The 20,105-nt window shown below is 40.1% G+C and overlaps 3 protein-coding genes across 8 annotated transcripts; 1 reads left to right on the plus strand and 2 right to left on the minus strand.

Moving 5' to 3' along the window:
* The first annotated feature begins 1,260 nt into the window (after nucleotides 1-1,260).
* On the plus strand, nucleotides 1,261-5,453 carry LOC308368057 (uncharacterized protein). 3 transcript variants are annotated; one of them, XM_080842103.1, is made up of 12 exons: nucleotides 1,261-1,359; nucleotides 1,466-1,504; nucleotides 1,827-2,029; nucleotides 2,146-2,200; nucleotides 2,344-2,851; nucleotides 3,260-3,414; nucleotides 3,615-3,722; nucleotides 3,858-3,981; nucleotides 4,182-4,291; nucleotides 4,380-4,501; nucleotides 4,983-5,082; nucleotides 5,177-5,453. In XM_080842103.1, exons 3-12 carry the CDS (start codon nucleotides 1,854-1,856, stop codon nucleotides 5,228-5,230), a joined length of 1,512 nt encoding a protein of 503 aa, XP_080698229.1. In that variant the 5' UTR covers nucleotides 1,261-1,359; nucleotides 1,466-1,504; nucleotides 1,827-1,853; the 3' UTR covers nucleotides 5,231-5,453. The 3 variants fall into 3 exon arrangements, with proteins under 3 accessions (XP_080698229.1, XP_080698230.1, XP_080698231.1); XM_080842104.1 differs by having other exon boundaries at nucleotides 1,269-1,359; nucleotides 1,470-1,504; XM_080842105.1 differs by having other exon boundaries at nucleotides 1,273-1,359; nucleotides 1,837-2,029.
* Nucleotides 5,454-5,477: 24 nt separating this feature from the next.
* Nucleotides 5,478-8,803, minus strand: lyrm5b (LYR motif containing 5b). Of its 2 annotated transcripts, none has more exons than XM_080842107.1 (3): nucleotides 8,729-8,803; nucleotides 6,124-6,205; nucleotides 5,478-5,969 (listed from the first exon to the last, which is right to left on the minus strand). In XM_080842107.1, the coding sequence occupies exons 2-3, from the start codon at nucleotides 6,166-6,168 to the stop codon at nucleotides 5,754-5,756; spliced, it is 261 nt and encodes an 86-aa protein (XP_080698233.1). In that variant the 5' UTR covers nucleotides 6,169-6,205; nucleotides 8,729-8,803; the 3' UTR covers nucleotides 5,478-5,753. The 2 variants fall into 2 exon arrangements, with proteins under 2 accessions (XP_080698233.1, XP_080698232.1); XM_080842106.1 differs by having other exon boundaries at nucleotides 8,725-8,803.
* A 1,964-nt stretch (nucleotides 8,804-10,767) lies between these two features.
* On the minus strand, nucleotides 10,768-19,952 carry nedd1 (NEDD1 gamma-tubulin ring complex targeting factor). 3 transcript variants are annotated; one of them, XM_080841592.1, is made up of 16 exons: nucleotides 19,815-19,952; nucleotides 18,676-18,816; nucleotides 17,464-17,558; nucleotides 17,267-17,383; nucleotides 16,859-16,999; nucleotides 16,306-16,535; nucleotides 15,904-16,105; nucleotides 15,478-15,646; nucleotides 15,234-15,359; nucleotides 14,618-14,680; nucleotides 14,475-14,525; nucleotides 13,144-13,301; nucleotides 12,715-12,907; nucleotides 12,261-12,408; nucleotides 11,722-11,788; nucleotides 10,768-11,607 (listed from the first exon to the last, which is right to left on the minus strand). In XM_080841592.1, the coding sequence occupies exons 2-16, from the start codon at nucleotides 18,809-18,811 to the stop codon at nucleotides 11,503-11,505; spliced, it is 2,001 nt and encodes a 666-aa protein (XP_080697718.1). In that variant the 5' UTR covers nucleotides 18,812-18,816; nucleotides 19,815-19,952; the 3' UTR covers nucleotides 10,768-11,502. The 3 variants fall into 3 exon arrangements, with proteins under 3 accessions (XP_080697718.1, XP_080697717.1, XP_080697716.1); XM_080841591.1 differs by having other exon boundaries at nucleotides 12,261-12,405; nucleotides 12,715-12,910; XM_080841590.1 differs by having other exon boundaries at nucleotides 12,715-12,910.
* Between the last annotated feature and the right edge of the window lie 153 nt (nucleotides 19,953-20,105).

Raw genomic sequence — 20,105 nt, forward strand, 5'->3', positions numbered from 1 at the left:
TATTTCATGTAAAAAAAATGTATTGGAACAAATAAATGTTTTTCTCAGTATAAAAAAGGGTACATCTTTCTTATTTTTTAAACAAGCCTGACTTTATTGTCCCTCACTTTAACACTGTTTTACTACACTGCAGTAAATAATATCATCAAGGCACAGTGTGGATATTCATATTTTGAGTATTACATATTTTTTTTTGGACAAAATTGGTATGACTTTAAGTCCTTTTATAATACGGGAAGATGAAATCAAGCATCTGATTGGTTGAAAGGAGGTCACGAAGCCATAATGTACTGTACAGCTGTTTACATTTACCTGAGCCTTCCATATCAGTGTACACTCAAAATGAAGGTAGATTTTACAGGATCGTTGTCATTTCAAGCTTGCTGGATAAGGCACTTCCTACACCGATCCACCGGCAGAGTGGTTGGAAGCGATATCATTAGAAACGAAAAACGTTTTCCACAGATGCACAATTTTTTTTTATATTAATGTCATGAGTGGCTAGTCCATTCTGCAATGAGTTTACTAGCTAGCTATCGATCGTATCAGACTGGCGAGGAGGTCAATATGCGGCTGGCTACCCATTAGCCAATCAGAATGCTCGTACTGTTGTTGCCATATAATAAAGTGAAATGATTTAAGGAAATAAATCTGTTGATATCAAATATATATGTTTGGGATTTCAATGGCAACTTTTATAAAATGAGCAATGTGAAAGAATGAGATGGTGCCAGATCTAGCAAGGAGACCTGGGATGAGACGAACCACAAATTAATGTCGATCTCCTAGCTAATCATCCACAAACTTTTGGTGCTTGGCTAACAAACGTGATGTCCCCAATGCGGTAGTGCAAAGCAACAGCCACACATTCGGGACTATTTTCTCTACAGACTAGGCTACTGAAATGCGATACACAACGTGTGGCTACAACTATTTTGTGCTGAAAGGCAGCTTACTATTAAGTTACTATTTATAATTTTGCTGGCAACCTTATTATAAAAAAGCAATAAGGTACTCCAGGCAGTACTGCTGTGCGTCGGGCCTAACAACACCCTTGAACGGTACATTATTGACTGAAAGACACTTGTATGAACATCGCTTAGTTGCTTGGGGTGTTCTGTAGACATGGGTTATTCTGTTGCTCTTGCTTGACTGAATGGTTGATTTTCTTTTACACTCCAAACCGTGCGGTGGCGTCCAACAGCACTCTAGTTCATAGCAGTGTGTCTCAGAAGAAGAACTAATGACGAAGACATACAAGCGGAAATGGTAGCCCTGGGTAAATACCAGAATGCATCGGCGTGTCTGTTATCCGGTTATTGTTGATAAACGCTTACGCCAGTCAACGCAGTTTTAAGGGTATGTGGAGAGATTTCCATTGACTGTAATCTAAATCGTTGTGAATCAGAAAATAGTTCTCAATGTGTTAATGAAGGGGTTGATTTCTAATCTCTCTGGTCCTCAGATAGCGTTAGCTCTCCTGCTGGACATAGCTGCTAACCAGGTGAGCTGATTGTAAATCCAATGTCTGACTCATAAAACTAAGCCGTTGTAAACGTTTTTGCAACTATGTTGTACAAAAGAATGAGATTGTAATGTTGTTTCTTTGAAAACAGAATTTTGATTCCACTGTATGTTGCAGTTACTACAGTAGATAGGGTAGTTACGTTCAGTCGTTCACAAGCTATTTTGATAATTTGTCGGGATTGAATTGCTTATTTAAAAAGCAAATATCTTCCATTAGGAGGTATAGTTTGTACACTTTTAGGGCAATGTTTAGAGAATGAGAATGTTGTCACTTGGCAGTTCATTTTACACTGTTTTAGGTTTATGCAGACACTGAATAGAAAGCCATGAGTACTGCCCTGGATATGTCTGAGCCGAGCAGTCCGCAGTCTTGCATGGGAGAGCCTGATACCCCAGGTCCGCTGAATCGTGCCTGTTTACTAAACGACAGCAGTTTGCTTGCGGAGGACATTTATGGTGATTGCGAAGACCTTAGTTCTGTTACAGTACCCGAAACGCCAAGGTATATACTCTGCTAATAGATGCAATTCAATTGATTTATTCCTAGATTAATAATCATTTAAAATATAAATGAATCCATTAAATTATGAATTCACGTATTAAGTAATCTTCTTCTAGTCCTCTGTGCCTCAGAAGGCGAGTGCGTCTCCATGACGCAAGAACTGAAAACGGGGTAAGCATATATATAATATATACAATAATAAACAAAACGTATAAATACAATATGGATTGCTGTCGCATAAATATTATCGTAATACACTTAAACACATTACATTTAACTGTGAGTTCTAAACATTTCCTTATTTGTGTCCCCAGCCACCATCCCTGACCTTCGACCCGAGGTGTAAAGCTGAAGACAAGCCTTTGGTTGACACCCTGTGCACTACTCCAACCTCTCACCAGAAACAGAAGCGCCGCAGAATAGTCGAGGAAACCTCAAGCTCAGAGGTGGAGAAACACAACCTCTGTGGCAGTAATGGATTTGTGCCTGCCTCAAAATTAATGCAACAATATCCCCCCTGGCTGGAGGTCCCTCGCCCTTCCCACTCTTTCTCGTCATCATCATCATCTTCATCCATACTCTCTCAAAGTGGGCCATCAAGGTCACACATTAGACTTGTAGATGAGGCTGCATGCCAATCCAGACTAGGACTTGCAGCAGATTCCACGGAGCACCACAGAACACACAGAGCCAACAGAAAGAGGGAAAGGCCAACTAAGAATGCTTCCTCAACCATAAGTAGCTCATTGTCTAAATACGCAAAGAACACAGATGTTGAGAGGTCCCCACCTCAGACTGGCCTGTTTCACTGTAGAGGTACAGGTAAGGCTGAAAGTAGTATTTACCGCATGTTTCTCTTCAAAATCAGCTGATTTTAAGATTCATGTAAAAAGGTTTAGACATGTAGGTTGTCTTTGTTTTAACCATCAGTTTGGTGTAACATCAAGTTATCTGTAAGCAGTGTCTGTTTTTAATTAGTCACTTTCAGATCACAACCGGTTAATTCAATCAACTTCTCAAATGCTTACTTTAGCATGTTGCTGTGTGTGTGGCACTACTGTTACACCTGGAATACCAAAAAAAAAAAATATATTTTTAAACGTAAGATGTACTTTGTTGTCTTTTAAACAGGCCATCCAGGCAGTGTTGACATCAGTACAATCTGGCTATTACCTGAGTGAGGAGCATAATCTGACACTCCTGACATTGGTTGCTTTCTTTATTCATCAGCCGCTGAGGCACATTATAGGCCTGTTCCACCATCGCCTCACCAGAAACATGAGGAGATAGTCATTATCGACGATGACGAAGATGATGTTATAGTCGAGGCCATGGTTCGCTCGGTTCAGGTGGCCGAGGATGAAGCGATTGCCAGAAGTCTTCAGGTAAAAACAGTCGTCCTGAACTGACCATATGTAGTGGTGTTATGTGCCACAGTCAAATATCACAGCATGCCATTTATGAATCATGATAAAAAATTCAATAATAACAGTTCCAAACATCCTTAATGCTTTTTGCAAAAGCAGTGTTTGACTTAGACATCTGAACTAAAGATGATCTGTTTTGTGATGACTGTTTATTTTAGGATCAGTTTGATCGAGAAGAACAACAACAGCAGTTGGAACAAAGAAGGCAACAAGCAATGCACTCAAATAGACATCACCCTCCCCATCCTCCCCATCCTCCCCACGGGGTTAGTCGCTTACATATGCACCTTCGTAATTCTTTATACATATGTATGTATGTATGTAATGTATGTTTTTTGTTTTGGATATTAATTCTAGCTGAAGGACTTAGATTGTTATCTAATGCTGTACTCCTCTGTCAGTATAATCCATATGGGGGTATGGGCTGGATGTCTGCATGGTCCCACATGGCCGCCGACCCTGGCTTTGGTTATGTTCCTCCCACACTAGCAGAGTTACAGCAGGCCATGTTTGCTGGACCATCAGGTTTGTCTTTTAATGGTTCTGTCAAAGTCCCTGTTAAAAAATCCTATCCATATGAATGAAATATGAAAACTTAACATATAACAAAATAAGGAGGTTATCAGTAGTCTGATAATGGTCATTCAACTTATTGACAATCTTAAATGTTTAGAGTGATTCCAATGGCGTCTTTCTGTAAAATGTCATGTATTTCTGTTGTTTAGGAAGGCATCCAGGACACCGCTACAATTCACGTTCTCAAACCCACTCTCGCAGACAAGGTCAACGGGTACCATTGGATTTATTTAATGATAGCCAGGGAAACAACTATGAGGTATGACTTCAATTTTAATTAAATTAGTGTCCCTGCATGGGGTGTTTTATCTATTGAACTAATGTTTGGATGTGTGTGGTTCCATTAGGCTCTGTTGGCCTTTGAAGAGGGTCAAGGTTCAGTCATGCCTAAAAACATCTTGACCAAAAGGGAGATTGAGAGGCTTCCCACAAAAGCATACAACCCTGCACACAGTGCTGGGAAAACAGAGTGAGTCAAACACAAAGTGTTCCATATTCATATTAAAACGGTCTACATTAGGCACTAGGGGTGGGAATCTCTTGGCACCTCACGATTCGATTCTGATTCAGCGATCAATGATTCGATTCTAAACCGATCATCGATTATAAACTGATCATCAATTCTAAACGGATAAAACGATTATCGATGTATCTTGATTTGAGTTTGCTACTCGAGTCTCAAATCTGAGTTTGCTACTAGGTTGCTAAACACTTCCTACTTTGTGTTTGATAATTAAAGAAAATCAACAGATAAATTACCTATTTTTTTATTAGAGAAAAAGCTTTTCCTTGTTACAATTTTGACCTTCAATGATAAATGCAGTAATTGATGCAGCTTGCATTTCAACACATGGATGTAAAATATAAATAACAATAATAAAAAAAACATTACATGCCACACAAGGCATATTTCTATCTCACTGATTCTTTGTGTTTGATGGTATTTGTAGGTGCCAGATCTGTTTTTGCGAATACACAGAGGGGGAACAGCTGAGAATGCTGCCTTGTCTACATGACTACCATGTGAAATGCATTGACCGCTGGCTAAAGGTAAGAGAGTGTTCTCTGAGAAAACTGCACTCTGCCGTTCTATGGTTTTGATCCTATTCAAGTACGGTAACATGAATCTTTTCTGTCTTTCTAGGAAAATGTCACCTGTCCTATTTGCAGAGCAGACGTGTCACAGACATCAAGTTAGCCCTCGTGACTCAGGAAGCAGTGTCTACCTCACAGCTTGACAAATGTGATTGTGCATCTGCCCATTTACATTTGTCAGAGCAATACAGAACGATACAAAAAAAATGAAGAAAAAAAATAAAGAAACTACAACCCTGGTTTGGTTACCTTAGTGCTCCAAAAAAATCCCTGCCCTGCAACACATCATTTTAACCACTGTATTTAATTTTGTTCTGCTAATAAAATCATTCCATGAGTTCATTACAGAAGAGTTTTAAAAGTTTCCGTTTTTATTTATTTGTATTATTGCAATCATCTGTTGTATATCAGTTTTAAAAACACAAGACACAGTTCTTGTCATGCCAAGAAGATATCAGTGAGCACTGCCGTTACTGAGAAACACATTTAGGTCAATACAGAATACATCTGCATACCCAATTGCTGTAACTTTAGTCTCAAACGACTGTGCTCTGTAGGTGTATTTAAGAGAACAATGGCAGTTATTGTGACTATCTGTGACCCAGCAGGAGGGTCCAATGTGTGGCCTATGATTCTTCATTCTCATAATAGCGTTTTTTCATGGCCCTGTACTTCCTCAGGTAGTACAAGGCTTCGATTTCTTTGACCACAAACTCCCCACGAGCGATGAGTTCTTTGATTTTGTCTGGGTCTTGGACATCCTTGTTCTTCGCAAATGCTGCTCGAAGGCGTTCTCTGAAGTAGTCTGCACCTTTTGGGTACTCCCTTCCGAGATACCACAACTGTTGTCAAAGGAATGCATGGTTCATCACTTTGTGCCAATAAACTGTGGATTTCACCAGCCGATGAACAATCCATAAATTACATTTGGAAAACAGCTTGTGTTGACAAGACACACCACATTTCTACCTATTGCATTCAATTTGTCTTACATACATTTTTATATAACTGGACAACTTCACTCCGCAAAGGATTGGCCATCTTCAGGCTGGACGAGGCAACACCTTGGAGGTCATCCCTAATGGAAAATAAGCATTTTATGGATTAAGGTAAATGTTATGTATTAGTAACAGTTTTATTTTTAGTATTTTATTAGAGGTTTTTTTTTTTACCCAAAAGCAACACATACTTTACATTTTAAGAACATTAACATAATTGATGGACATTGTGCAGAAATATTAAGGATTGCTTGTTATAATAATACTACAATAATAACTAATATGATCAAAAGTCTCGATGAGAAAATGAAGGTGAGACTTCTGGGGTGGGGGGGGGGGGGGGGACTTAAAAATACCCCATCATTTGCAATCAAACTGAATATGATTTATAAATACTCCACGATTTGCAAGTATGCACACCATGCATTACAAATACAAAACACACCTCTCAAACAGCTGTATTGCTAATGATATAATGTAAAGTAGAGAGATGTCAATAGGATGTAGACATCGGAACAGAACACACACCACAAACCACTCAGCAGATCGCTAAATCACAAACCACTCAGAGCAGAATTTGTTTTGAGGTTTCACAAACTGCACCTGGCAATTTAGCTGGTTGCATGTCCGCAATGTGCAGCTATCTGTGCGATATACCTGAACGTAATGTGGAAGATAGAGCTATATATAATCATACCTGATAACAAAGGTGTAAAGAAAATAAAACAACCAAATCAAAATAGTTTCCACTGTTGAAAAAAACTCATATCAAATATCGACTACAGTTCACCAAAAGGCATTTGGGAGACTCCATGGTGAAGTGGAAGATTCTGTGGTCTGATGAGACCAAAGTGGAGCTTTTTTTAAACAGTAGCTCTCTTCCATAAAGCTTTGATTGTTGAAGAACCCAGGCAACAATTGTTAAATCCAGAGTCTATCCCATCTCAGCTGCTGAAGCTTGTAACTCCTTCAGAATAGTATTAGGTGTCTTGATGGCTTCTCTCACTAGTCTCCTTCTTGCACGGTCACTCAGTTTGTGAGGACGACCTGCTCTAGGCAGATATACACGTGCCATGTTCCTTACATTTCTTGATGATGGATTTAACAGAATTCCAGGGGATGTTTAGTGCCTTGGTCATTTTTTGTGTCCTTTCCCCGAGTTATACTTTTCAACAACTTTTTTTATGAGTTGCTCGGAGTGTTCTTTTGTCTTCATGGTGTAACGGTAGCCAGGAATACTGATTGTTGAATACTGACCAGTGAATGGACCTTTCAGATACAGGTGTCATTATACTACAATCACTTGAGACACATTCACTGCACACTGATCCCTATTTCACTAAATGTGAGACTTCTTAGCACCAATTGGCTGGACCTCTGTTAAATTAGGTCAGTCACTTTAAAGGGGGTGCATATACTTATGCAATCACTTATTTTTCATTACATATTTTTATTTACTTGACATAACTGTGTAGAAATCTGTTTTCACTTTGACATTTAAGAGGGCTTTTTTTGTCAAAAAAGCCAACTTTTATTGACCATGATTGATTTATAAAAGCAATAAAAGGGTAAAACATCCAAGGGAGTGAAGAATACTTATGCAAGGCACTGTATACGTATAATATATAAATACATATATATAAAGTGATGATTGGAAAGCATAAACCCTTGCTGTTTAGATGCCTTTGCATTTGCAACTAGAAGCGGTACAAATGTAGTTCCAGAAAAAAATGTTTTGCTCCGATTTTACAGACATACAAACCAAGGTGTATTTATTTCCATTCTTCCATTCAACTTGAGGAATTTGTCTATTTTTATGCAAGTAGCATTTTTTTTGCAACGCACATTGTGTTTGCTTGAGAGGTGTTTTGTATTTGAAAAACATGGTTTGCATAATTGCAAATCGTATAGATCACATTCTATTTCTATATTCCATTCTAAAGCGCAGGGTATTTGTAACTTCTTCTCACTAAATTGATCCCACATAGACCGCCCATTTCATGACATGGATATGTACCAAATGGTTGTAGATACGTCAGTCAGCCTTGCAAGGTTCAGGAGAGTTTTAAATAGTACATGTTCAGATATTTTCAACCCATAAAATGCCGATATTGAACAAATGGGATTTTGGTCAATATTAACACCCCTTATTGAGGTCTTTCTTTACCGTTCAGTCATTACACTTAATTCACAGCTCATTTTAGGATGGAGTTCACTCATAGGAATAAAGATAGCTGTCTATGGAGTTAACTTACCTTATGTCACAGCTGTGAGTGGTAGCTATCAATGTTAGCGTACATTTTTGTTACGCTAATGGTAATACCTTGCTTCTCTCATCTAAACATAGACAACTTGATAGTGTTAGTTATTTAGGTACAGTCGGTGACTTTAGTTAAGACCTTTAGGTAGCATAGCATAGACTTCAGCTAACATTATAGCAAACTTGAACGTCAATCTTAGCAGGTTAAAGCATTTCTAGCTTATTTGCCAGACTCCCTGTGCTTACAAACCTTGCCAACGATATTCAGATGGAATATTTATGAGTCATATCAAGTTATCCAACGTTAGTTACCTTAATTCCTTAACTTATTTTACTTACTCACAGCACAATCAGTTAACTGTCCGTCACAAGATATGAATGCCCTTTGGACAGCGTTACACGAATGACAACAAATGAGCAATGTTATGCTACTACAGAAGGTCGCTTCCGGTTATAAGTAAAAGCCCAAGAATAACGACTGTATATAAAGTTATATAATGTATAATAATATATAATACATAATGTTTTTCTACTACCAAGAATGGAGTAAGAAGAATGAACCTGTGTTTTTGCTCACTTGTGCAAATGACTACATTTCTTTTAATAAGAAAGTAGTGAATCTGGTTCGAGTTCATTCATTAAAACAGAACTTCACTTCAAATGTCTCGGTCTATATGAGACAAATGTACAATGGGTTGAGCCTACTTGGCTGGCTTGTCAGTGAAATCTAGATGTATGGTTTTCCTGTCTTTATTTAGTCCATGTTCAGTTTTTGTCTCAAAATAAAAAAATCGAAGAGAAAGGACATTTTAGATTCAGAAACTAAAACAAATTGTCAAATTAAAGTTGAAGAATTTTGATACATTTTTCTGCACTGAGGCTTTTTTAAGAAAGACATAAAGTGGTTGTAAAGCTTAGAAGAAAGTAGCTGGGCATTGTCAACTGGTCTTAAAGCAAATAATACTGACAGTCGCAGAGCAGGATCATCTTGACAATGAAGAGGATAGTCTCTACAGTGCCAAGGGCCAGACAATACATGTATTATCTAAAGCCATTAAGTTGGTTTACTGAACTCTGTAAACATATGAAAGCAGTAATTTAGGAGCCAGAAAGAATATCATACAAGAAATGCATCCCTTGTATCCCTTTTTTTAAAATATATATAAACAGTCCACGTGTATTTTCTGAAATTTTTTTTTTAAAAATCCAAAAGATTTAAAACAACCTAGAAATGAAGATTGGTTTAGATTATGCTTCTGAGTTTATTTGATAAGCAGGAGGTGTCTAAGCTGTTCCATGTGATTTTGTTAATATTTCTAAAGTAGCTACGTTTGTAAAGTAAATCGGTCTTAGGTAAGGTCAACAGGTCTCCCTGGTTTCTTATGAATATAGGAAAAAGAAAGAGAGTGCAGTTGTCACCACGGACCCAACAGCACTGTAGTAGATAGCAATCAAACATTTGCAGTTTATGGATGGCCAGTTTGTTGTCCCACTGTTCAAAGGGGTATCAAATCTATCTTGAATTCCATCTTAAGGTCTTATGGTGGTGCATTCTTCAAAACTATGCCTGGCAATGTTGACTCTGTTCTCTCTGTGTAGAATCACCATGGCAATATTTTCAGGGATGGGTGTCAACTTTGAGCCACTTCAATACTGCCCTCTTTTGGTTAACCGGTTGCAGTACATTAAGTGACAGTATATGCTACAATGAAGATTTTCCTATAGCAAGTGGCATAACAACAAAACCACCCAGCACTGTTTCCACAACCATCTCTGCCTCTCTTCTACAAGCTCAACTACTCCTTCACACGCTTTGTTCGGGAAAATAAAGTCATCATCACAGTAGATCTACCACCCGATGAGCAGCCTCTCACACTCTCATCCTCAGATGTTTGCTGCACCCTGAGCAAGGTGAATGCATGGGAGGCAGCTGGCCATGATGGCATACATGGCCGCATACATTATTAATCTGTTCCTGGCCCAGGCAGTTGCCCCCCACAAGTTTCAAGACCACTGCCATCGTGCCAGTTTCCATGCACTCCTTCATGTAATGAAGCTGGAGTGTTCTGTTGTGTCCAAATGCACAGAATATCTTGTGAATGTGAACCTTCACTGCGCTTTCAGATCTGTAGATAGCACAACATAGACCATATCCAAGTAAACAAACCCTTTTGATAGTATTTGACAAATGGCAACAATTGTCTGGGCCAGGAGACGGATGAAATGAAACACTTCAGATCAAGACCCTACTATGTCATGTCTTCCCAAAACAGCATAGACGATATGCAGTACCAGGATACATTCATTTTAACAGTACAACAGCTTTTATTTTGGATGATTTTTTTTTTTTTTCAAGTTCAACGAAAACAAAAAGTGGTAGGTTGGGAGATTTTCCATGAAGGCAATAATCTAATGTGGACTTCATAGAAGCATTTTATGTTGTCACCGACACTGAGGTTCTGTTTTCATGGATATCAAACATCAATTGTCATACATTTGTATTACTTTGGAAAAATACACTAACAATAATTTATTTATGACACACTACTGCTCTGCATTTAGCAGGTTGACAGGCTATGGGGTTGATATCTCAGTACTTCAAGGCTTATTTTAAGGCTTTAAAAAACGTTCACCACTGAAAACAGCCCTTTACCATGATTATATGATTGTTGGCTTTCTTGTGGCCAAGTTTGTGTGGTTTCTTGTGGTGTTAATATGATTCACTGTAATGGAGCAAGTGATGCAATCACTCTTCATTCTATAAAGGCACTTTGAAGATAAGCAGTTCATTTGTGTGCCCAACTACAAAAATGAGTGGGTTTGTAATGTTTGGTAGAAAATGGTAGCATCAGCTGGTTGTATTAAAGAATATCCTCCATAACCACCAAAAACTACAAATTGTATCAATCTGGTCATCACCTTCAAAATACACCCAGTAACTGTCCCCATATCTGCTTTAAAATATGTTCTTTTTTAGTACTAAGTGCTAGAGACTGTAGGAAATGTAGTAGACTTTCCATTCTCTGCCCTTGTCTGTGTCTGCTTCATGGAAGACATCCTCAAGATGACATTGCATTGAGATTTCAGTGAGGGTATCCAAGACCTGCAGGAAGTCAGTCAATAGTTGGTTCTGAGGCGTTTGTTCTCCTCCTTTAACTTCTCAATCTCTGCAACGAGGGAGCTGTTCACGGAATACTTCTCAACCACCTCATGGAACTCATTCTGAAACACAAGGCGGTGGGAAGCAGTACCAGTTATAAGAAATCAACTCAACAAGTGTTATTGGCTTCATGAGTAAATGTATACAAAAGTGGACGATTGGCCTTGACAACATACCAACTGGATGCAGAACTGCCGTACCATTTCCACCTGCAGGTTCACAATGTCTCTGTGGCAGGAATCTCTGAAAAGGACAGGGCAACCGTATGGAGTAAGAAAAATACCTGGGGGAACCATTTGGACAGGACAATCGTATGGACTAAGGAAAAAAAGTAGGGGAACCATTTGGTAGGTTTAAAAAGCATGTCCAACATTTTTCTAGAATGAATCCAGAAGCGAAAATAAATACAAATACAGCTGTTGTGTGTAATGACAAATTTAGAATTCTACTCTCTGGAAACGGACAAATATTTGTTGCATATTATAGGTAACTGTAGGCTCATCTCACATTTTTACTTTAAACTACAAGATATCTAGCACTGGTTGAGACCTTGAAGTTGCTTGTTAAGAGCAAATTGACTTGACATTTAAATCCTTGTATCTGTCTCAAATTCAAGTAATGATCAGTCCTCAGGTACAGTATATGTGTGTGTGTGTGTGTGTGTGTGGTAACCCTGCATCCAGTTAAAGCTGGAGTCTCACATGCAGAGACCCACCTGAGGTCCTCCAGCGTCTCCTGAATCATGTTGCGGATGAAGACGATCTGTTGGTTGGTGAGGGGAGCTCCTGTTCCTTCTGCTCCAACGGTCTCCGCTATCCGGTCTGACAGTGAAGCCGCCACTGATTCAGACACACCTGGTCCTGCTGGGTACATTTGTGTACATTACTCATCTTGTTTACATGGCTCTTAGTAGATGGTTGTCAATGAATAACAACACGAAAATGGAGTCACCATTCTCATTACATCTAATCCACTGGAATAAAAAACACAAGTGGGATTACGGGAAAAAAATGCCCTGCCTCAGTTCACGTGCACCACAGAGTAGGCCATGCTAAACTATGTGGATTCGACTTTTTATTTTGTGAGTCTTCTAGGAATTTAACCCATGACTGACAGCCAACCTCAGCTCTACTATGCAAATATCTGTTGAGTATGAGTTCACTCATCACCTGTAGCAAGTGTTGGACGTGCTCCATTAAAGGGCGAGTTGTAGGTCAGATGGGCTGAGACGTCATTGGCTCTTCTCTGAGAGATCTCTGGAGTGAGGTAAGCTGGGATAGATGATTGCATCCGCAGGTTCTGCAGTGCCGGGGGTGTGGTCAGGGCGTCAGACTCCTGGCTTGAACTTCCATCCTTCTCAGACTGCTATCCATTCGCAGAAAAGACAGATAAGGCACATAAACTCTTATACCTCTAAGGTCTGTTGTTCAACGACATTCATCTGTTCAAGTAGCCGCTTCGCACTTCAGGTGACTTCTATTACTAGATTTAATGCAAGTCTGTGATGACACTCCAACCATCACCACCAACAACAGTGAAGGAAAGGGCAACCTTAGCTGGGTATCACTGGTGATTAGTGTTCTCTTAGAAAGACTGACCGTTTTGCCTTCTTGTGTCTCTGTCTGGGCCTCCTCCTCTTTGATGGGAGGTGGTGTCTGGAACACAGAAAGGGGACTGTAGCAGCGTCCCCCAGATGTGCCCAGAGGGGTCTTGAGCTGCGCTGATATGCCAGAGAATGGAGGCGCCAAATCAAGATCTGGACATAGGGAAAAATGCACACAAAAGGTCAGTACCAGGTTAATTACATGGCAGAATCTCTAATCCAAGAGACTGGACCACACACACATAAACACTATGTGCCTTAAAAGGCACCCAGTGCAACTTTATAGGCTTGAGACTCGAAAAATAAACATTCAATTTCTAGTCTTTTTTACACGTAGTAAGTTTCAATAACTCCATACCATTACATATCGACATTCAAGGAGCAAAGATGAGAGGTCGTTGTGTGGTGAGAACTGATAGAAAATCGTACACAACAACAATCGCCGGTGGGGGGAGGCCACTTTTCCATTGACTGGAATCCTGCTTTATTTATTGGTGGCATCAATAAATAAAGATTTGGGGGGAAAATGGCGGCGATTGTTGTTGTTTACGATTTTCTATCAGTTCTCACCACACAACGACGTCTCATCTTTGCTCCTTGAATGTCGATATGTAATGGTATGGAGTTATTGAAACTTACTAAGTGTAAAAAAGACTAGAAATTGAATGTTTATTTTTAAGCCTCGAAAGTTGCACTGGGTGCCTTTAAGAAAACTGAGGGATAGTGCACTCTACAGGGACCTCTTGGTATGACCTCTAGGTGAGTGGTATAGAGGGTATGCACATGACGTGACAGTAGAGATCCTGTCATTGCGAGTACACCTTATTTCTTATTCTCTTACTTTCACATGGGCGTATAAAGAGAAAAATAAATCCATTAAGGCAATATAATCCACACAATTTATTGTGACTTATTCAGGAATTCTGGAGACAATGAGATGATCTGCTATCTGTCGGTTTACGTATACCTCGTCATTCCCTTCCCATCCGATCTCAATTCCCATCGAAAACATCAGGTAGAAAAAAACATTGTTTTAAGCATCACTGTCCAGTTCAACTGCCTTTAATTTAATGTTGCAGCATCTGTTTTTCCAGTCAGTCTGACTGAGGGGACATATTCTGGCAGGACTGTGACGTCAATGCATACCCTATGTTACGAAAGAGGCCAGACCAACGCTAGCTACTTTAGTACACATCTCAGCAACAGCAAACACAGGCGTCTTTGACACTCTTTTTTCTTTACATTCTGTGTATATTTGAGTTAGGTTCTACTGTTTTGAACTAAATCTATTGCATACAGCACCTTTAAAAGCAATGTCACACTTACCTCCTCCTCTCTTTCCACTTGAATCTGGGGCTGATCGGTTGAATTTATGTTCTGGGGAGTCAAACGAAACCTTCATGGATCTGACACTTAAAAGTTATTTTTGTGGCTGTTCTACAGGATCAGGAAAAAGATAATAGTCTTACCATCAAAGACAGGAGAAAAAATGTCCAAGCTGTTGCGTCCTCCCCGCATCTCTGTGTTGGTGCCTACAAGAGGAGCATTTTGTTTAGTGTTAAAGGAAAGCTTTTCTCAAAAATGGCCTTAGAAGTCATGTTTAGTTTACAGCCTTCGGCAATATATGCAATCCTATCACTTTAAGAGCTCCAGGCTCATCACGTTTGGTTTGTCTCGCCTGACTGCCCCTGTCGTATGACCTTAAATTCACCTCCATTTATATTTATCTATGAGAGTTTGGAAACTATCTTCATGTAAATTTGAAACAATTTTTACTTATTAAAATTATCTGAGCAAGTGATACTCTATGACAAGGTAGATGTCCACACCAATTTGTGCTGACTATACTATATGTTGTTAATCTTAACTGCTTGACCAAAACTGAATTAATTTTGCAGTCTTATGATTAGCAGATTAGCCATCTAAAGCTCAGAACCAAAACCAAACCTCCTAAACTAAACCACTGAATCAGGCTAATGACTGTATACATCACTTAATGTGACTTACTTAATTTGCACATTTTCACAGAAAAGTGGTTATTTTATGCAAAAAAAAAAAAAAAAAAAAAAGAGGGAAACTCCTCACCCTCTCTGATCGGAGAGAAAATGTCCAAACTGGCCCGACCCACACGAGCCACCTTGTCCATGCTGAGCAGTGTGTCTGTGCTGTTCTGGCCATCAGCTTCTCGTGAGAACCCATCCAGGCCTATCCCTACAGACACAGATGAGGAGAGCGTCTGAGGGTGTGTATGTGAGTGTGTGTGGGGGGGCTTAGAATGTGGAGTTTATTTAACAGACAGCTGGTACACTTGAGGGAAAGCTGGGCTGACCTATGCTGTGGGCCTGGCCATCTCCTCTGTCGGGGTAGGGCTCTGGGGTAGGCTGGGGGCTTGGCTGGGCTGCGGAGGTTGGGGTCAAGGTCCATGACTGTGTAGTGCTTGGTTTCCCTGAGGTTCTCTTCTGGGAAACTGAGGACTTGCCCGATACCACTTTACTAGACTAATCAAAGAAAAAAACAAAAGGTGTTTTGATTAAAAACACAGCACAAGATACATTAAATAAATTAGGATTAAAACAAATATTTTTTTATTACTAGAAGTGTTCCTCTTTCTAAATGACAGCAATGCGTGTGGTTGCCCGATGATTAGCTCACATGGAACACTGTGTAGGTATTAGCAACCGTTTCTCACTAATTGGCCATTTCTGTGTGCGATTCTGCTAAATGTCCAGATATGACAGCTGGTCGTGTGAAGTACCTTGACTCTGCTCTGGGTGTTTTGGAAGCGTAGGCAGGTGACAGAGGTCTTGTGTGCAGCAACGGTCTTCACCGGAGCACTAAGGTTGCGGAGGTCGTACTGGTATATTTGGCCCTGAGTAGAGCCGATCACCAAAGTGGCTCCATCTGGAAAGAACTCAATGGCAGTGAGGGGAGAGTCCGCCTTAACATTGCGCACGATACTGTTGGGAACAAAAACACACAGACAGACATTTAGGACACACAATCATTAGCACTAGGCTGTGGGGTGTAAATGAAAATAACAACATTAAACCGGCACCCAAATGAACAACGCTACATTGTAACATACAAATATAGTCAAGTGTGTGATCTGGTGTATAGAAAGTCCATTTGAGGGCACAACAACATGCCAGAAACTTACATCTTACTGCTAGTGTCATAACAGATGATCTTCTTGTCCAGTCCCACTGATACAAACAGAAGGTCATTGGCTGGGGAGAAAGCCAGGGCAGAGGTGGGACCTTTGTGGGCCGGGTCGAATGTGTGCACCTCTTTCTGCGTGGGGGCATCCCACAGCGCCACCGTGCCAACGTCTGATATGCTGCCAAGCATGGAGCGCTTCACTACCGAGTACCTCACGTCGCGGATAGGCTGAAAGAGGGCAATGCAATATAACACAGGTGTCTCTCACCCACATAGTACCTTCTAATACACCTTTATAGTAAGGACAGGTTTCCACCAAGCCTAGTGTGAGATGAGTCTGGGTCCAAAACAGCAGCAGGTTGGTCAAGAAAGAGCCATGACAGAGATTTCTCCAAACCTTTAAATTATGTTTACAGTGACATTAAACTGACATTCTAAGGTGGAGCAATGAGGAGGGCAAACCATCCATTGAATCCGGTATGGGAATGTAACAGATAAATCAAAGTGCAAAGCTTAGATAAACAAGCCATCTTCTTTCCCTAAAAACTCACCTGACTGGCCCCATGACCGAAAGGCTTGCTGGAGAGGCTTTTGGAGACATTGTGCAGAATGAGCTCACCACTGATAGAGCCAGAGACAATGTAGCTGTCATTGACGTTGTAAGACACACACGTCACTTCTTGTTTGTGATCCTGGACAGAAATCAAATGCAATTCCATAAAGGATATACATGTACACAACATGTGCTTAGAAAACATATATATATATTTATCAGTTCAGATTAAAACTACCTCAGGGGTGTTTTAATCAATGTGAAGTGCATTATACAAGAGACAGCTGATGCCAGACCACTCAGAGAAGATTTAAAGATTTAGGAAAACCCAAACAGCTTCAGCAGTCTTATGTTTTGGGGTAGAGCTATAGAAGGGATTAAGGCAGGTGACGTTCTGAAACTCTACCTTAAGGTTGCGGTAAAGTTTCTTTGACTTCAAGTCCCAAATGTTGACAATGCCGTCCAGACCACCGCTCACCAAGTACTGAGTTGTGGAGTTGATGCAGACGCGAGTCTGCTTTTTCTGTGGACACCAAGGTCAAGTGGTGAGATTCTGGGTAAATGATAAATGCAATGCATGGGTCCTGTCAGTGCTGAACTTACCCCTTCAGCAAGCTCCATCACTGTAATGGGGGAGGACTTGAGGCTTGACACGACTATCTTGTCTCCGACACTGCTGGCACTGACAACGTACTGATCTGAGCCCAGTTAAGGGAAATTATTAAGCATGATCAGCCCTATTGCCTACTCTTAAGTCATCATTATCTGCATCCAAAAATAAATATTTGTAATGCTTTCAAACTACGAAATGAGGTTGGTGGTGTCACTGTAAATAACAACAAAAAAATTGCTTAAGTCATAAAGATGCAGAGGGGGCAGGGGAATGCACTCCTCCAAAACATTTGCATGTTCTAAATAAAAACATAGAAGAAAAATCTAAGCATCCTACAACAGAGTTGAGATTCATATACACTTTAAAGATCCATCAACCCATATTTGAGAAGGTACAAAGTATAAATAATTGTGCGCTCTGGAAAGTGAGATTGGGAGAGAGGGGGAACCATGTCCATCTAAAATTCCATACTAACGTCCTAGAATTTTGTTGTTGGCTGTAGGAAAATGTGACAAAATGTTCACAAATATCGCTGCTAAAACTGAGTTCTCTGTTCTGGAACATTCTAATTACATATTTGTGATAAAACTCCCCTGGGACAGACGAGAGCTCATCATCCTCAAGGGCTTAAGGGTCCTCGATTATAATCCATTACACTTTTAGTTGAATTCAGTGAACCTCCCTCGTGTTTCCCTAGTGGTCCGTCCAATGTGTGCGCTAAAAAAAACCTCTAGTGTTCCTGCACAGTCCTGGCTCTGTAAATGGGAAACAAACAAAGTGGCTTGGACAGAACCATACACTATCCCAGCCAACAAGCTCAAATATCAACCTTTCGCCAGCCTCAAGGACAGCACCTTTATATACACAGCAAATTAGGCCACATCTTCTAGAAAGGCCTTAACAATCACACCCTCGCAAATGTGCCCGTTTCAGAGACCAATACCAGACCACTTTATCCCATTTTGCCACTGATGATCACCCACATCATGCAACTGACAGGGGCTTGGTAAAAATGACTTTGTTTTAAGTGTGCAGAGAATGTATGTTCTTATTTGGTGCATGGACTGTACTGACTAGCAGAGCACTTAGACAATCTCATGACAAATACATTTTACTTGCTTGGTTGGAGGGCATCAGATTTCAATTTCACAGACAAAATGGGTTAACAATTGGAGGAACTTTCTTTTCCTCTTTAAGGATACTGTTGCTGTTCCAGCAAACCTGGGACACCGGATGTGTGAGGCTGTGTGGACTGAACTGGTCCAACACTTTCATGGAGTTCGAGTCCCATATCTTAATACAGTCGCCCGACGACACGAGCCGCAGGACCTCCTCCATGGCAACTGTTTTTTTGAGACAGAAGAGCAGCTGTCAAGGATGCATCCCCCCTCACACACACCCACACACTAACAAACAGGGCCCTGCAGTGCTGCGGTAGAATGGGTTGCTTTCATTCGCACTACTGGTCTGCCAAAAGCTAAAGTGTATTATGCAGTAAGCTTGCAAACTCGTATTTAAAACACGTGGAAAGTAATAAAAACAAAAACCTTTATATTTAATTTCGCAAGAAACAGTCAAGTTCTGCACTTGAAGTGTTATCGATAAGACGAACAACTGATAAATAATATCCCTAAGCAATAAAGAGTTTGCAACATCGGCCTGTTGACTTCATCACTTTGTATAAACAAATAAGCAAAGTTAAATGGCTGTATTCCATATTCCCATCAAGGAAAGCTAAGCTCAAGATGATTACAACAGCAGTGGTAAACAAACTCAACGTTACACAGTTTTAGCGTCAACCTTAACTTAGCATAACGTTACTGAGAGCAATCGGTAACAAACACAACAGTCAACGTTAACTGAAGTCAACAAAGTCAACGCAAGGCGAACATTCACTTCGCTTTGCTTTGATCACAATCAACGTATACGTATACAGAATACAGAATACCATTTAGCCAAATAATAGCTTAAACGTGAACCAATAATTGTGTCTGCCTTAACGTCTGGCCGAAGTCAATTGCTAGCTGAAGCTGACGCTCAATTTAACGTGATATTATACTACAATCGAGTTTTCACCTCAAGTTAATTAGCTATTAAATTAATCAACGTTTACATGGAAGCTTGTTGACATCTAACTACAGGCAGAATAAACAAAGGAAATAAACACTGTTGACAGCAACAAGCATCATTTCACAAGCTAACAAGCACTCTTCTTAAACTTTATATCACTTAAATCTAGCTAGCCAGCAGACGCCTACTAGCTTGTCAGCTAGCTATGGATAACTTAACTCTCCACAAACACAAACATAAGTTGTGATTTGTAGTCCTCAGAACTACTTACCTGACTTGAAATAGTTAAATGTTCTTGAATTTCAGTATTCTTAACGATAGCTGTATTTTAAAAGGCATACGTTGGTATATTCCATGCACGTTAGTCACTCCAGGGACAGAAATCGGTACATGGCTGTCCTTATTTCGGTTTGGGCTGAGTTGGTTTTGGAGTTTTGGGCGCCTGTAGACAGCAACCGATATACTACGGTGTCCTTTTTAGCCCAAACAAGGCCACATGCTTTTTCCATCTTGTGATGAGCGAATGTGCAACGATGATCTACCTAGTGCTACTGCTACAACA

Source organism: Sprattus sprattus (genome assembly GCF_963457725.1).
Source record: "Sprattus sprattus genome assembly, chromosome: 7".
In the NCBI taxonomy this organism is placed as follows: Eukaryota; Metazoa; Chordata; class Actinopteri; order Clupeiformes; family Clupeidae; genus Sprattus; species Sprattus sprattus.

What these genes read in the sequence shown, in the direction of transcription:
- LOC308368057 (XM_080842103.1), top strand. Translation starts at nt 1,854, where the DNA reads ATGAGTACTGCCCTGGATATGTCTGAGCCGAGCAGTCCGCAGTCTTGC. An exon ending in GTTTCACTGTAGAGGTACAG is followed by an intron (nt 2,852 to 3,259) that starts GTAAGGCTGAAA and finishes TTTATTCATCAG; the next exon opens with CCGCTGAGGCACATTATAGG. An exon ending in CACAGTGCTGGGAAAACAGA is followed by an intron (nt 4,502 to 4,982) that starts GTGAGTCAAACA and finishes TGGTATTTGTAG; the next exon opens with GTGCCAGATCTGTTTTTGCG.
- lyrm5b (XM_080842107.1), bottom strand. Translation starts at nt 6,168, where the DNA reads ATGGCCAATCCTTTGCGGAGTGAAGTTGTCCAGTTATATAAAAAT. An exon ending in TTGTCCAGTTATATAAAAAT is followed by an intron (nt 5,970 to 6,123) that starts GTATGTAAGACA and finishes CTTTGACAACAG; the next exon opens with TTGTGGTATCTCGGAAGGGA.
- nedd1 (XM_080841590.1), bottom strand. Translation starts at nt 18,811, where the DNA reads ATGGAGGAGGTCCTGCGGCTCGTGTCGTCGGGCGACTGTATTAAGATA. An exon ending in TGATGGAGCTTGCTGAAGGG is followed by an intron (nt 17,384 to 17,463) that starts GTAAGTTCAGCA and finishes TGGTGTCCACAG; the next exon opens with AAAAAGCAGACTCGCGTCTG. An exon ending in GGCAGTTCTGCATCCAGTTG is followed by an intron (nt 11,608 to 11,721) that starts GTATGTTGTCAA and finishes CTTGTGTTTCAG; the next exon opens with AATGAGTTCCATGAGGTGGT.